The sequence below is a fragment of the Dipodomys ordii genome, unplaced genomic scaffold (genome assembly GCF_000151885.1).
Source record: "Dipodomys ordii isolate 6190 unplaced genomic scaffold, Dord_2.0 Scaffold21, whole genome shotgun sequence".
Taxonomy (NCBI): Eukaryota; Metazoa; Chordata; class Mammalia; order Rodentia; family Heteromyidae; genus Dipodomys; species Dipodomys ordii.
The window spans coordinates 8,960,609-8,975,536 of NW_012267237.1; the positions used below are offsets into that span (position 1 = coordinate 8,960,609).

General features: G+C 40.0%; 1 protein-coding gene across 1 annotated transcript in view; it reads right to left on the bottom strand.

Moving 5' to 3' along the window:
• The window catches only part of Dnah5 (dynein, axonemal, heavy chain 5), a 197,962-nt gene that overhangs the window by 164,452 nt on the left and 18,582 nt on the right, over window positions 1-14,928 (bottom strand). Inside the window, exons 13-17 of the mRNA XM_013013842.1 lie at window positions 14,798-14,905; window positions 11,661-11,746; window positions 10,676-10,997; window positions 8,968-9,174; window positions 3,129-3,300 (exon numbers count right to left, since the gene is read on the bottom strand). Coding sequence (XP_012869296.1) covers window positions 3,129-3,300; window positions 8,968-9,174; window positions 10,676-10,997; window positions 11,661-11,746; window positions 14,798-14,905 — 895 coding nt within the window. The remainder of the gene's footprint in view (window positions 1-3,128; window positions 3,301-8,967; window positions 9,175-10,675; window positions 10,998-11,660; window positions 11,747-14,797; window positions 14,906-14,928) is intronic.

Consider the following 14,928-nt stretch of genomic DNA (forward strand, 5'->3'; position numbering starts at 1 on the left):
GTGTTGTAACCGCATTATGAATCAGAGCTGTAGCCCTTCATTAAATCAATATGTTTACTTCCTAATGCCTTCAAGTTTCAATTATTCCTAAGATAATTACTAAGAATGCCACTCAAGACACAAAACTATTTATAGGATTCCCAACTAAAGGAGAAGCAACATTAAATTTCATTTGCTATTTCCACCTGACAGATTCTTCAAAGCATTTTCAAGGACATTTGTAACAATTGTGCAAATGTTCCCCCAAGGACTTCCATTCCCTAATCCCCTGGGAGTATCATCCCATAAAGAAGAAGGGACTTTGCAGATGTGCTAAGGAGCTCTAGAGATGGAGATTGGAAACTGGAGATTAGAGATGGAGTAGCCAGATGACCATGAAAGCAGGGTGAAAAGGGATTTGAAGATGCTACACTGGTTGCTCTGAAGATGGGGTAGCCACTAGCCACCTACTAGGCCAATGAGCAGCTGGAAAAAATTAAGGAAACTATCCCCGACAACACCATGATTTTGCCCCATAAGATTCCATGACTGTATTACTTTAAGCCATTTAGTTTGTCTCAACTTGTTGAAGCAGCATTTTAAAAAAATATTTATGCATAGAATGTCCAAAGTTAGGCCTATAGAAAAATTTTTTATCACTTTGAAGCATACTAATACTTGTTTCAATATATTATACAAATAACCAGCTGTAAAAAGTTGGCACACCTAATCCAATAAGAAATCCAACTGTTCTTGAAATTTAACATAATTTGTCTCCTGAAGAAACCTAATTTTGGTTCTACTTTAGTTCCTTTATTTAAATTGCAAAAAGAAAAACACAATAGAGTACAAGAGCTAAGAAGAGGTTTCTTTAGAAACTATCTTCTTGTTCACCAGCTAGCATTCTAATAAAACATCCAAATTGCTAGCACTCTAATCCTAATAACTCTCTAGGGAGAATATTCCTGGAGACTGCCTTGGTAGCCTGTTCTAATTTGATTGTGATAACTCTTACTATGAAGCTTTTATGAACCTTATAAATGCCTCCTTAGAGACTTTTAGCCAATTTTCTCTTATTTTATTTCCTGGGGAGATGTACTTTGGAAAGAATATGGGCTGCAAAATCAAGGGAACTGGACTGAACTCATCTTGGCTATTTGTATCTGTATGACAAGATGTGACATTTAGCATCTCTGGATCTTAGCTTTGCAACCTTTTAATTCAGGGTCCTGCTTAAGATTGCTTCTACAATTTTGTATAGCACTATGGTCCTATGGTTGCCTAATAATACATTTTGTGTTATTGCACCTTCAGAGTGTAGTAATAGTGGAATGATACACTTTGGCCAGATCCAAAGCCCATTGCAGTTTGTATTTGAATCTAGATTCCAATCTATCAAGGAGAACAAAGGGAAGGAGTATCCAACAATATAATACCTCACTCTACCCCCCACCCTCAACCAAGCATTTTGCATATATTCTCGAGCAAACAGCAACTGGGATATTAAATAGCTATAGTTCTGAGCCCTAAGTTATTCAAACGGTGCAGTAATACACGTACTGAGAAGCTCTTGACAATTAAGGTTTCAAATAATCTAGGTCCTATTTCCACACATAATCACTAGCCAGAAAGAGAGAGAGAAAACAAATGAGAATAAAAAGGAGATATCCTAGGAGGCATCTAGATGATCCAGGAAACAGAAAGAGGTGATGACATTGAGGAGTTAGACTGGGGTTTGTTAATCCACAAGTATGTGAGTATCTACTACATCAGACTCATTGAGAAAGAAGTATGAGAAACATCCTAATTTTTAATTCTTTCATAGTCAATTTGACTAAACCATTAGAAAGCATCTGAAACACAGCGCCTCTGGTCCCAGCTGTAAACACAATGGAAGCCACAGGAAAAGGTGGTCACATGAGGTAGAGCGGAGAGAATGGGGTAACAGTAGAGGATTTTCCCTGGCTATAAAAAGTAGGCAGAGCTTGGTCACGAAGAGAAGATAAATGACATAGAGTTCAAAATAAGGGGGAAAAAAATCTATCAGTATCATGTACCAAACTGTAAACCCTATACCCCCTGTGTACCCCATACTTCTATGTGTCCATATCCCTATGTACCCCATACCCCTGTGTACCCATATGCCTGTGTACCCAAACCCCTAGGTACCCCATACCCCTGTGTACCCATACCCTGTGTACCCATACCCCTGTGTACCTATACCCCTGTGTACCCATACCCCTGTGTACTTATACCCACATGTACCCACACCCCTGCATACCCAAACCACTGTGAACCCATACCCTTGCCTACCAAAAGAAGGTCTGTCAGGGGTTAACATCTTCTAGAAGGCAGCCAAGGAACTATGGAAATGTTTCATGCAAGAGCTCTTTTAAAGACCCGTAGCATGCTAGCATATGAAAGGCTCTAAAAACATCCCCTGGAAAGCTAACATCTAACTACTTAATGTATTCTCAGACATCTGAGTCCAGAGTCCTTTGCAGTTTATCTGTACACATTCCAGAAAATCAAATAGGGGACACACCTCCTCACACATGCTTTAAGAAGTAATGTGTCGCTCACTAAGGAAAAATAATTATTACAATGTTCCCATTTACATTCCTGATGTTCAACACTCTAGCACATTCTTAGGGGCCCCAAAATGCACTAATAGGACTGGCAGTAAAACTCAGTGGTAGAGACCCGGCCTAAGATGTGTGATCTCTACCCTACAAAGAGAGGAGGAAAAAAGAGGAGGATTAAGGAACAGAATGAGGAGGAAGAATAGGAGGAAGCAGGGGAAGGAGAGGGGAGGAGGAGGAAGAAGAATAGGGGAAGGAGAAATTTCAAATGCAATCAGTACAGGAAGTTGAATAACTAAAGATTCTTCAAATTCTAATGTCCAACTTTAAGAATAACTGAAAATATGTGGTTATCCTCACAGGATAAAATTAAAAGGTGAACATGTATAGTTTCCAGGAAATTACTAAATTCGCATGGCTGGTGTCTATCATTCCTTCTGGAACAGCTGAAGAATCATATTTTTTTCAGTTCATTGGTTATATCACCATATTAATAAGAAATGATGCAATACATATGAAGGACACAGACTTTAAAGACCATGAAATAAAACATCTAGACAGACTCACTGATCTTTGCAAAAGAGTTTTCTAAGTACGTCTCAATATTCAGTGATGCCCAGGTCAGGGCAGCCAGGCCGGGCTGAAGAACTTCGTTCACCTTAGCCAAGTGTGGTGACATCAGCTGCTCAAGTGTGGGAGGCACTTTGGACTTCACTCGCTGGTACTCGGCCAGCATCATCTACAATAAAATGAGGTTAAAAATTCAACTAATCTCTCATTTTTTTATGTCAACTAGTATCCTGTTTACATAAAAGATTGTTTTTGTTTAGAGACAAACTGTGGGGCTCTCTCTCTAGAAATAATATAAGAACAGATGACAACAAGCCTATCTATAATGACAAATACCTAATTCAATAAATGATGACTGAGGAAGAACGTAAGAATCAGAGCTTCCCTGTCCTTACTCAGCCTGAAAGGGGAGAAAAGTCTTGAAGGTATTTTTCTGAACCATGGGAAGTCAGTATCAGCACCTTAGCTGGTCTATTGTTAGCTTCATTCAATGCTCTAGGCTGAAGCAACATACCTTTTGCTCCTCTGAGCATCTCCACACTTACCATGAATGGCTTCTGGGTCACCAGTGCCCATTGCTGGTCTTGATACAAGACCCAACCGCACAGGGAGAGTCAGAAGACAGTGCTGATTTCAACAAGTGCCTTTAAATAACATTAAATATTGTCCATATGCCAAAAACAAAGAATTTTACCTCTCCAGTGTAGCTCTCACCCTTGAGCTCCAGATACACACATAGTAACAGCCAACTGAGTGTCTCCACTGGATTCTAACAGATGCCTTCAATCTTAACAATGCCAAACTCAAAGCTTGTTCCTCCCCAAAACGTCTCTATCCACAGCCTTATCTAATTCATCTCACAGCAACTCCATCCTTCCAGTCCACTTGACAAAACCTGAACAGAATCATCTCTGATTCTTCTTCCATGCACAATCCATCAGGATATCAGATCTGCCCAGCACATCCACTCACACCACCACCACCACCACCAATGACTCACCCTCATTACTGGAAGGGCCTACAGTCTCCCTGCTTCCTCCCACAAAGAGGTTCAATTAGCTCCAAGAGGAGACTTTCAAGTTACTCTTCTGCTTCCATGGTCACATGGTTACATCTAATTCAGGGCTACAGGTGTTTATACTGCTCTACAAAGACCTGCTCACTGTGCGGTGAGTCATTATGTCTCCAATCTCATCATCTCTGACTACTCTTCCCCTTTTCTACTTGCTCCTGCCCTATCTTCCGTGCTGATCCTCAGCCTTACAGCCTTCGCATTTCTTTTCTACTTGCTCCTGCCCTATCTTCCGTGCTGATCCTCAGCCTTACAGCCTTTGCATTTCTTTCAAAGGATTATTTGGACTACTTTCTCAACTAGGCGTATCCTGATAATTTGAGATTATAAATCATCACCAAAGCCCACTCATACACTCTCAGCCCTATCTTATTTTTTTCTATGGCTTTATTCCAACACATTAAACATCATTTGCCTTTTTTCAATGCTCACTGCTTATTTCCTTTTTTTATTATTAAGTAGTTATACAACCAAGTTACAATTCCATAATTTTCTACATTACTCAAATAGTGCCTGACTTACAACAGTCCAATTTATAATTGTGTAGACGGCATTCAGTAGCAACCTGAACTCTGAAGATTTTCGTTGTTTCATTTTGTTTTGTTTTTGCAGAGCTGGGGACTCAGGACCTTACATTTGCCAGTGCTCTTCCTCTGAGCTAAATCTCCAGTGCCCTGTACTTCAAATTTTTAAATTTTGATCTTTTTCTAGGCTAGTAATAGGCGTTGTAATATTGTTTTTCAGATGCGAGGAGGGGCAAATGAGCCATAGTCCTAGACAGCCAGGCAATCATGAGGGAAAACAACATATACATAATAAATTACATATAATATATAAATAAATACATTATATTTCATAAGTATATAAATATGTTTATATAAGTATAAATTAAATATATATTGTAGATATATTCTCTCTCTACATATAAACCATCCAATTAACTACATGAATTTCAATGCTTTATTTTAAAATAGATTTAGTGTTAGATTATTTTGTCCAAGTAAGTCTTAGTGAAAGTGTTCTAGGCACATTTTAGGTAATCTAGGCTCAACCATGATGTTCAGCAAGTTGGACTATAAAATGCATTTTTAAACTGAAAATATTTTCAACTTATAATGAGTTTAAGACATAAACCCATGATGGCTCATTTTGACTATCAATTTGATTGGATTAGGTTACAAAGGCTCTAAATTAATCAATAGTTTAATTCATTGATGGATTCAAAATTTCAATAGATTGTCAGGTGGTGAGGTAGAGCTGAATCAGAAGAAGTCAGCTGCTGGAGCTGTATTTTCACTGGAGCTTCTCTGGCGTTGGTGTCCCTGCCTCCTTCCCATCATGAGCAAAACAGCCGCCCCCTCCACATACTTCCTACCTCACCACAGCTCCAGAAGCAACGGAGCCAGCCCCAGTGCCTGAAACATCTAAGATCATGAGCTAAAATCATTTCTGTCTTCTAAGTTGTTCCTATCAGTCTTGCTTCACAGGTATGAGAAAGACATTCTGGGATACTAATCCATAACTCCACCCAGGAGTATCTATATAAATTCCACAAGGACAAGGATTCCATCTGTTTTGTTCAATGTCCTTGAAAGAACAGATAGGACATAGAGATAATCAACATATTTGTCTAACTCATACATCAGTTGGTATCAGAAAGGAGCACTGAAAGTTGTGATTTTGGTTTTCCTTTGAAATTTCCCTGCTATCTGATGTTGAATTATGTCACTATTTCATCCACAGGTTACAATTTTTTAAATAAGCCTAATGGTATTTTTAGCCTACCTTTGAAGGAACTCTAATAGGTTTGGGAAGTACAAATATTTTTAAACCTATATTTACAATGTAATTAGTGGCACTACTTTTGATACTAGATCAGTGTTTCTCAGAATATTTTCTTTGAAGTACTAAGTCCAAGACATTCCATAACAAAAAAAATCCCTCAATGGAGAATTCTGACCAATACTATAGACAATTATCTCCCCTCTTGAACAGTCACAATTAATATTGGTGATCCTGAGAGAGCTGCCATAAAGATTTAAGAAAGATTTTGAGACTTTTGTGGAGCCTAATGTTTCAGAAATGAGCTCCATAATCCTTTCTTCATATACTACTTTTCTACAATTTCTATAATGCCATTTCCATTTCCATAAAAGCCCTTTTAGAAAAGTCTAAATTTGGTGAATCTATTGATAGCTATATATACATTTCCAAAAGCTTTTAGCCCCTGCTCACCTGTTCCTCAAAATCCATCATTTATTCTATCTGAGAGAGGGTTCATGGAGTCTGCCTCCAGCAGTCTTTCTACTTCTCACCTTTAATCCTTTAACCCCAGTAGCTTTTATTCATCCTTTTTCACAAATGAGAAACGGAAACTTAGAGGCAAAGTAATTTACCCAAGGAAATGGCTTTGACTCCACATAAAATTGGTTTTGAAATCCATACTCCTCGCCATCACCCAGCCCACTGGTCTCTCTAGTTTCCACTGTCTCCCAAGGAAGAGCTACAGAAAACAAACTCTCAGCTACGTTAGCATAATAATGATAGAAGCCTGGAAACCCTGCTACTCTGGGGGAATTTAAATGCCCTTCCCCCAAAACATGCCAGTACATCTGCTCTCCACATCTGCCTGTGTTGAGCAGGAGCCTTTAACTCTTTCAAGATGTCAGCCAGATAAAAATCTGCTTCATCAAATTGCTATTTGCAGCTGTGATGGATTTGAAACATTCCTTGCTTCGCTCCTTTCATGAGTCTGGGTGTATCCTCCAGTGGGCTCATGAAGCCCAACAGGATACAACAGAATGGACTCTTTGGGACATGCCCGGCTGCCATTAAGGCCAAGTGGCCTCCTTGTTCACTGAACCTTCAGTCCTGAGTAGCCACGTGAAGAATTCTACCAGCCAGAGGCCTTCACACTGTAAGTTCTTGTAAGATGTTCCAAGCCACAATCTCTGTTAAGTGCATCACTTAAGACTTTCCCAGCTCTTCTAATCAAAACACCTAGTTTTCTAAAAAAGCCACTACATTTGGCAGCTGTGTGTCTCCTGCAACAGAGAACTAAAATAACAGCTTTGTGGAAAAAATTATCATTACTGATTTTATAGTTGTATAAATATGATTTCTTAAGAAAAAAACTTATCTTTGTAAAAATGTGGATTGACTAAGCAATTTTCCTAACATGCAAAAACTATTCATACAACACAATGACTACTGCTTTCTGAGTCCACATTTGAGAAATGTTTGTCTGTTGCCAATATTAGCTTTTTAACAACAGAAGTAATAAGAAGGCAATAGACTGCAAGTCTGGGGCTGGTTCTAATTCTGCCACTTACGTATGAGACCTAAACTAAATTCTTAAAGCCACAGTTTTCTCATCTATAAAATAACATTATCATATTCAGCTCTATCTATCCAACACAGAATTAATTAACATGAAAATGATTTAAAATGTAAAGCAATGAACATAGTTGTGCTGGTAGCTTTAGTATGGCCTTATTTGTGATCATTTGGGTAAATGCCCAGAAGTGGGAATGCTGGGTCATAGGGGAGCTCTATGTGGAGTCTTTTGAGGAACCTCCATGCTTATTTCCAAAGTGGTTGAACAAGTTTACACTCCCACCAACAGTGTACTTGGGTGAAGGAGGAGAGAAAGAAGGAGAAAAATGAGGGAGGGGGTAACAAGTTCAACAAGAAATTCACTCACTACCTTACTTATGTAACTGTGACCTCTCTGTACACCACCTTGACAATAAAATTAAAATAAAATAAAATATGTCGCACTTTTTAAAAAATGTAAAGCAAGTACATGATTTAAACTATGAGTTTAAATGATGTCTAATACCAGGACTCTATGTCCGCTCTCATCTTTGCACCATCGATTTCACCTCGGTACAGTGGCATTTGTCACTAGCAGCCAGTCTTTGTGATACTTTTCTTGCCTATCTCACCTCAAAGTCCAATAATTAATTTTATTTGCATATTAGAGTTTTTCATACTTCTGATGTTAGAGCAACCATGTGCTTAATCCAACAGCCTCTACTTCTCTCTATTTTCACTCCCTAAGAATTTTCATCCAGAACAATGAATATCACTGCATTCTGCAGACTTTGACTGGTCCGCTGACCTGCAGAGTCACGTATCAAACTGCATGGATAGCATCTCAACTGGGTGTCTGCAATATTACTGCTTCCCACTTGACTTCCAAATTAAACTAGTTCAAGCCTGGGCCATTTTCTCAAGTGGAGGTTACAGCTAAGACCCCTGCTTACCATCGATCATTCAGAAATCAACCTACACAATGCAAGGTGGCTCCACTTCAGTGCTCCTTGAGTTTCCTCTTGACCTGCCTGTTGGCATAACTCTGAGTCTATGGATAACTCTGCAGCCCTTCTCCTCAAGCCACCATCATCTCCATCCTGGACCAGTATAACAGTCCCCAACCTGGTCTCCCCCTAAAACCCACTGACCACCGAGCAACAGGGATGGCTTTTATCATCAAGGTCATGTGTCTTTCGCTAGCACAACATCCTCCAATTAAACTAAATTCCACTGAAATCTAAGATTAAATCCCAACTTTCAAACCTTGGCCTGTGAGATCTGTCCAGCCTGGCCCAAGCCAGCTGGGCAGCCTGGTCCCTGGCCCGGCCCCTCACCCTTTACTCCAGTCATGCTGGGCACGTTCGATCTGCTGATACGATATACCACTAACTTTTCAAATGAACTCCAGAGTTAATCAGGAAAGAGAAAAAGATGAAAGTGCTATACCTTCATGTTACTGAAGTTCTTTTTGTATGTGTCCCGCCTCTGGAAGAGGGAGGCGGCCAGCGGTGAGATTGGCAGCCCCATCTGTAACATGCACTCTGTTTCTCGAAATAAGATTAGTATCTGAGGATCAAAGTTGACAAACAATTCCCCTGTGCCTGGCGCCCTCACCAATAAAGAAGCCTCGAGACCGATGTGAATTTCTTCAATCTGTCGGGAGGAATCAACAGTGTTACTATCAAGAAGTTTTATAAAGACACAGTGTACGGCTCAGACATTTCAGAAAAATCAGGAAGCCAGGAATGTAGCTAAATGGCAGAATCCTTACTCGGTATGCTCAATACCCTAGATTCAATCAGCAACACCAAAACACAATAATAATTATTATTATTACTTGGCTTGCTCACTCTTTTTCTAAATTCCTGATCAGAAAATAGCTTTCAGGTTTTTGATAGTGATGTTGCACAGACAATTCATAAAACCAAAATTCATTCCTGTGCCCTTCACATGAAAGGTAAATGGACACAGCCATAAAATGACCTCCTAAAATCCATTTAATCTCCATAATACCTTTATGCATACTCAATTATTTTTCCTAATAAAAGTTTCTCAGACTGCTTTCACTTATCTAGAAATGCAATGTATACAACTACAAGGACATCATTTCTTGTAGTCTACAAAGAAATATGGCTATCAGGGAGTATAATTTGATTAATCACTACTTCAGTCAAAGAAAATGATTTTGTTTAACAGAGTAGTGGAGTTTAGTAATGCATTCAGGATCTTACTGATTTATTTTTCCAGTTCTGGAGCTCAAACCCAGAGCCTAATTAATGCTTGTTAGCTTAGCACTCTACTACTGAGCCTTGCTCAAGATCTTACTAAATTTTAAAAAGAAATTCTAACAAATAAGGTGGGGAAATGAAGAATGCAAGGCATGTGTGTGTATGCAGGGACGGGGAAAGGGGACACACGTGTGCACACACATCAGAACTCAGGACCTGGGTACTGTCCCTTAACATTTTTGCACAAGGCTAGCACTCTGCTGCCTGAGCCACAGCTCCACTTCTGGATTTTTGCTAATTATTTTGGAGATTAGAATCTCATGAACTTTCCTTCCTGGGCTGGTTTTGAACCACAATCCTAAAATCTCAACCTCCTGAGTAGCTAGGATTCCAGACATAAATTACCTGATCCAGAACAATGAAAGATTTTTTTTTCACTTAGGAGTTATTTCTGTTTTGTTTTGTTTTGTTTGTGTGTATGTGCCAGTCCTGGAGCTTGAACTCAGGGTTTAGGAGCTGTTCCTGAGCTGCTTTTGCTCAAGGCTAGTGCTCTGCCACTTGAGCCACAGCTCTGCTTCTGGTTCTTTTTGGTAGTTTATTGGAGATGAGAGTCTCACAGACTTTCCTTCCTGAGGTGGCTTCCAACTGCAATCCTCAGATCTCAGCCTCGTGGGTATCTAGGATTATACATGTGAGCTACCTGGTGTACTGAGAGGTTTTTTTAATTAAGTAAAACTAGGTTTGTCACTAGGTGTATGGTTGCTTCTCAACACTAATCATTATTTTCTTCAAGAAATACAACTCTTAGATTACTTAAATTCCAAGTGATTTACAAAACTACTCATAAATCCAGCTTTCCATAGGAATTTTGCTGTCAAATGGGTTCCCATTATTTGGACCAGGGCACCTCAAGAAAATCCATTCACCTGTTGAAGCCAGGCCCTGTGGTACAGGACTTCAAACTCCAGGAGGATCTTGGCTGTCCTGTTGTACATGCGGATGATGGGCTTGGCCTGGGCTGTCCTCAGCACGGACGGGTGCTGCTGAAACAGCTGCATGGGGTGCTCCATCCTGCGGAAGAGCTGGCGGGCCCACAAGATTTTCCCAGCAATGGGAGGCTGGTCTCGAGCCAGAGGAGGGTCACATTTCTGCTTTGTATACAGTTTTGCAATCATATCAATGTCAGTCCCATAATTTTCCAGGATCAGTCGGTATTTGTCATCAATTCCAAGGTTAGGAATATTCAAGCTGATTAAACACAGCAAAGTAAAAAGGCCTGGGTTAATGGCATGATATTCACTAATCTAATTCATTAGCATTTTAACATTTAAACATATGTTAATGAAAACAAAAAGGTGACCGCTGTACCATGTATTAAAAGAATCACAATAAGCCAGTCACTGGTGCCTCACACCTATAATCATAGAACCTCAGGAGGTTGAGATCTGAGGATCCTGGTTCAAAGCCAGTCTGGGCAGGAAAGTCCATGAGACTTTTGACTCCAATTAACCACCTCAGTGGCCCAAAATGGTAGAGTGCTAGCCTTGAACAAAAAGCTAAGGGATAGCACCCAGGCCATGAGTTCAAGGCCATGACCAATAGGAAAAAAAAAAGAATCAAAATAAAATCTGTCCTTAGAATGTGGGAATTTTTTTCAATTTATTTAAACATTAGACAATATTAGTGTAGGCAGCCACAAAGTACTTCAAAGCTAAGAGTATTCTCCATTTGCAAAAATAAAGCAAATCCCTAATCCTCCGTAGAATTAATCCTCCTTAGTCTTTTAAAAAATTTAAGAATGAGACTTTTCTTTCCATTTGAGTACAAAATTCTAATAAGAGCAATGATAAGGAAAGGTAGACTATGTCCATATTAAAAATGGAACTTGGGGAAATATTTCAATTTTTTTACCTTTCAAATTTCTTCAACATGCTTAGAGCTTGATTGGTGTTTTGAATCTTTTCAAATGTAGCATCCATGAACTTCTGTAACTCATGCTGAAGCAGAATAAAACAGGGTTGTGAGCAACAAGTTAACATTTCCAATTCTCTTTTTGTTTGAGTTTTCGCTGTTCACTTGTTTTTGTTGCTTTGTTGTTTGTTTGTTTGTTTGGAGACACGTGTTTGTACCCACGTGGCTTTGAACTCATGATCTTTCCAAGTGCAGGAATTACAGGTCTGCACCAACAAGCCTGGAAACACTGGAAATTTTCTACTCCATAATAAGAAGAAAGAGCTCTTCATTCTGTAGGAACATATCTAATGGCGAGAAAACTACAACATCAAACATTAATGAGCTTAACAGAAAAAGAAATGCCTGGAGCAGGAAATAAATGGCTCTTGAAAGCCAAGGAGTGGTAGAAGTGCCAGTGTGGCAGGCTCCATCTGTATAGCATCAGATCTAATCATGGATGCAGGCCTGGGACCTCTGCATCTGACATCAGGAGAACGCTGAGAGGTCCTTATGCGCTCAGTAAATTTTGGAGAAGGCTGGCCTCCATGAAGTGATGCTCAGTGTTTGCAAAGGGGACTGGATGACTGTTCAAGAGTCTGGAAAACTTCATGAGGCTTGCCACCTGCCCAGCCATAAATGGGGACAGGGGGATCTACCCTACAACAGGGTCTCTATGAAGGACCAAATAGTAAAGACTGTGAGCCTTTTGAGTGACAGTTCTCTTCCCCAATTGTTTGTCTCTATCCTAGTAGTGCGAGAGCAGATAACAACGGCTCCCACTTCAGTCATGTCACCATTTTCTATCTGATGATGAGTTTCAAGGGCAAAGTGACTTCAAGGGCACACATCTTTCTGTATCCATAACCCACAGCCAGGAATCCTAACATAGCACTATTGAATAGTAAATATACTTAACCATAAAACCTTCACCTTCATATTAGGAAATAAGAAAATACAATTCCTGTTTTCAAGGAGCTCGCCATCTAACAACATTCCACATGCAAGCCACCAATGCCTCCCATGAGCTGAAGACCCTAAGGTAACGCTGACAGAGATTTGACAAATGGACTGTAGAACACAGAGTGCAGATCTACAACTGTGTGTCCATGTTCAACAGCTTGAGATCAGAACCCACTGCATGCTCTGAGTATGTAAGTCCTTCACTTCTGTAATCACTGCCTCTTGCCATCAGTGAGATGTGGAGCAGGATGTGGTGGTCCAGACCTGGCGTTCTCAAGCCACACAGCCTGTGTTTGGCCCTAACTCTACCACCTGTCATCTCTGTGACTTTGGGCAGGTGACTTCGCATTGTGCCTCGTTACTGCTCTGTAAAAGAAGAGTAATAAGAACCCCCGCTTACGTGTCTGGAACATAGAAGTATGTATCTTTGTTAGAATTCCTTCTGCTTTGCACTCACTCCTCCAGAGATAACTTACAACTCAGTTTGACTTGATGTGTACTTATTTAGCTCACATACAAAAAAAATTCAGAGACCGTAGTAATAGAATGCCTGTTTTCCTCTCATAATTGAACGGTCTACTTGCACCTCTCTAAGATGAAAAGACTTCTGCATATTAATTTTGTAACACATCTGTCAACTTGACTTCCCATCTTATGTAGTTAATACTTAAAAATCAAGTTCTATGTTTCCCCATCTTAATAACAAACATTTCCTTAAGATCCCGCAGATGGTCGGTTCTGGACTATGCACCACATTAGAACCAGACAGCCCAAACCCTTCCCCAGGGAGCTGGAGCTGGGGTTCATTCTGTGCTCTGATCTCAGGAGTTCATAGCGCTCACAGTGCTCAGGATGGCTGGGCTACAGTGAGCTGGGAACAAAGGAACATCAGAACCAAAAGATGTCCTGATACCCTCTGTTCCTAAGGTTTCCAAGCTGCAGCCCTGTCTCTGGAATCCAGATGTCAGACTGCCTGGTAGTCTGCTCAGGCTAACCTCTGATTGTAATCATAACTCTGAAGTAACAAACAGAAACTGTTTCAACAAAAGAGGAAACTTAACTCTCTTAAGAACGAAAATAAGGGCTGGGAAGGTGGCTCAATGGTAGAATACTTGCTTTGCATGCATGAGGCCCTGGGTTTGATTCCTCAGCACCACATAAGCAGAAAAAGCTCAAGTGGTAGAGCATTAGCCTTGAGCTGAAGAGCTGAGGAACAGTGTCCAGGACCAGAGTTCAATCCCCATGACTAGCAAAAAAAAAAAAAAACTAAAATAGACCATAGACCACATGCAGACATCTATAATTACACATTATTATTATTACCCAAGCTGTATCCCTGGCCCTTTAATTCATGAAAAAAATGAATAAATAAATGAATAAATAGCCAGGTGCTGGTGGATCAGGCCTGTAATCCTAGCTACTCAGGAAGCTGAGATCTGAGGATCACAGTTTAAAGCCAGTCCTGACAGGAAAGTCCATGAGACTCTTATCTCCAATTAACTACCAGAACACCAAAAGAGGCACTGTCGCTCAAAGTGGGAGAACAATATCCTTTAGCAAAAGAGCTCAGGGACAGCGCGCAGGCCCAGAGTTCAAGCCCCCTGATCAACAAAATAAATAAATAAATAGCCGTCTAGCGCTCATCTGAAATACAGTAGATTCAAGGAAGATCTCAAATAGTGTAAATCCTTTGAAAGGCAAAACTCAAAGCTCAGCAAAATAAAACACCAGGAAGCAGGTACTCAAAAGGGGTGGAGAGGGGTCACAAGGAAAGGAGTAGATGAACGACCAGGAGAAGAGGCAGAAGATGTAGTAAAGAATCTAATGTATATCCTACAAAATTAAGAAGAGTGAGGAACGGAATGGGTAGGGGAGGGGTGGGGGAGAATATTAAAAGGGGTGACGCTGTTCAAGATGTATTGTATTCATAAACTCTTTTGTTGAATGGCAACTCCGTTGTACAACTACCTAAAAATAATTTTATAAGAAAAAAGAAAATGCATCCAAGTTGTGGTCCGTCACCTCTGCAATAAAGATGACTCCCCTTCTGAACAATGTCATTAGTAGAAAGAATTACACAGAGGAAAAGAAAATAAACATGCCATTGTCCGCAAGAACTTCATTATACAACCTACATGAAGGTCACTAATCTGCTTGCAAAAGTCTTCATAATCCTGATCAAAATCCATTTTCCGCTGGTCTAAGAAATTATATTCCTTTCTCTTTATGGTTGCAACAATCTCCTGAAAGGTGAAAGAAATAAGGT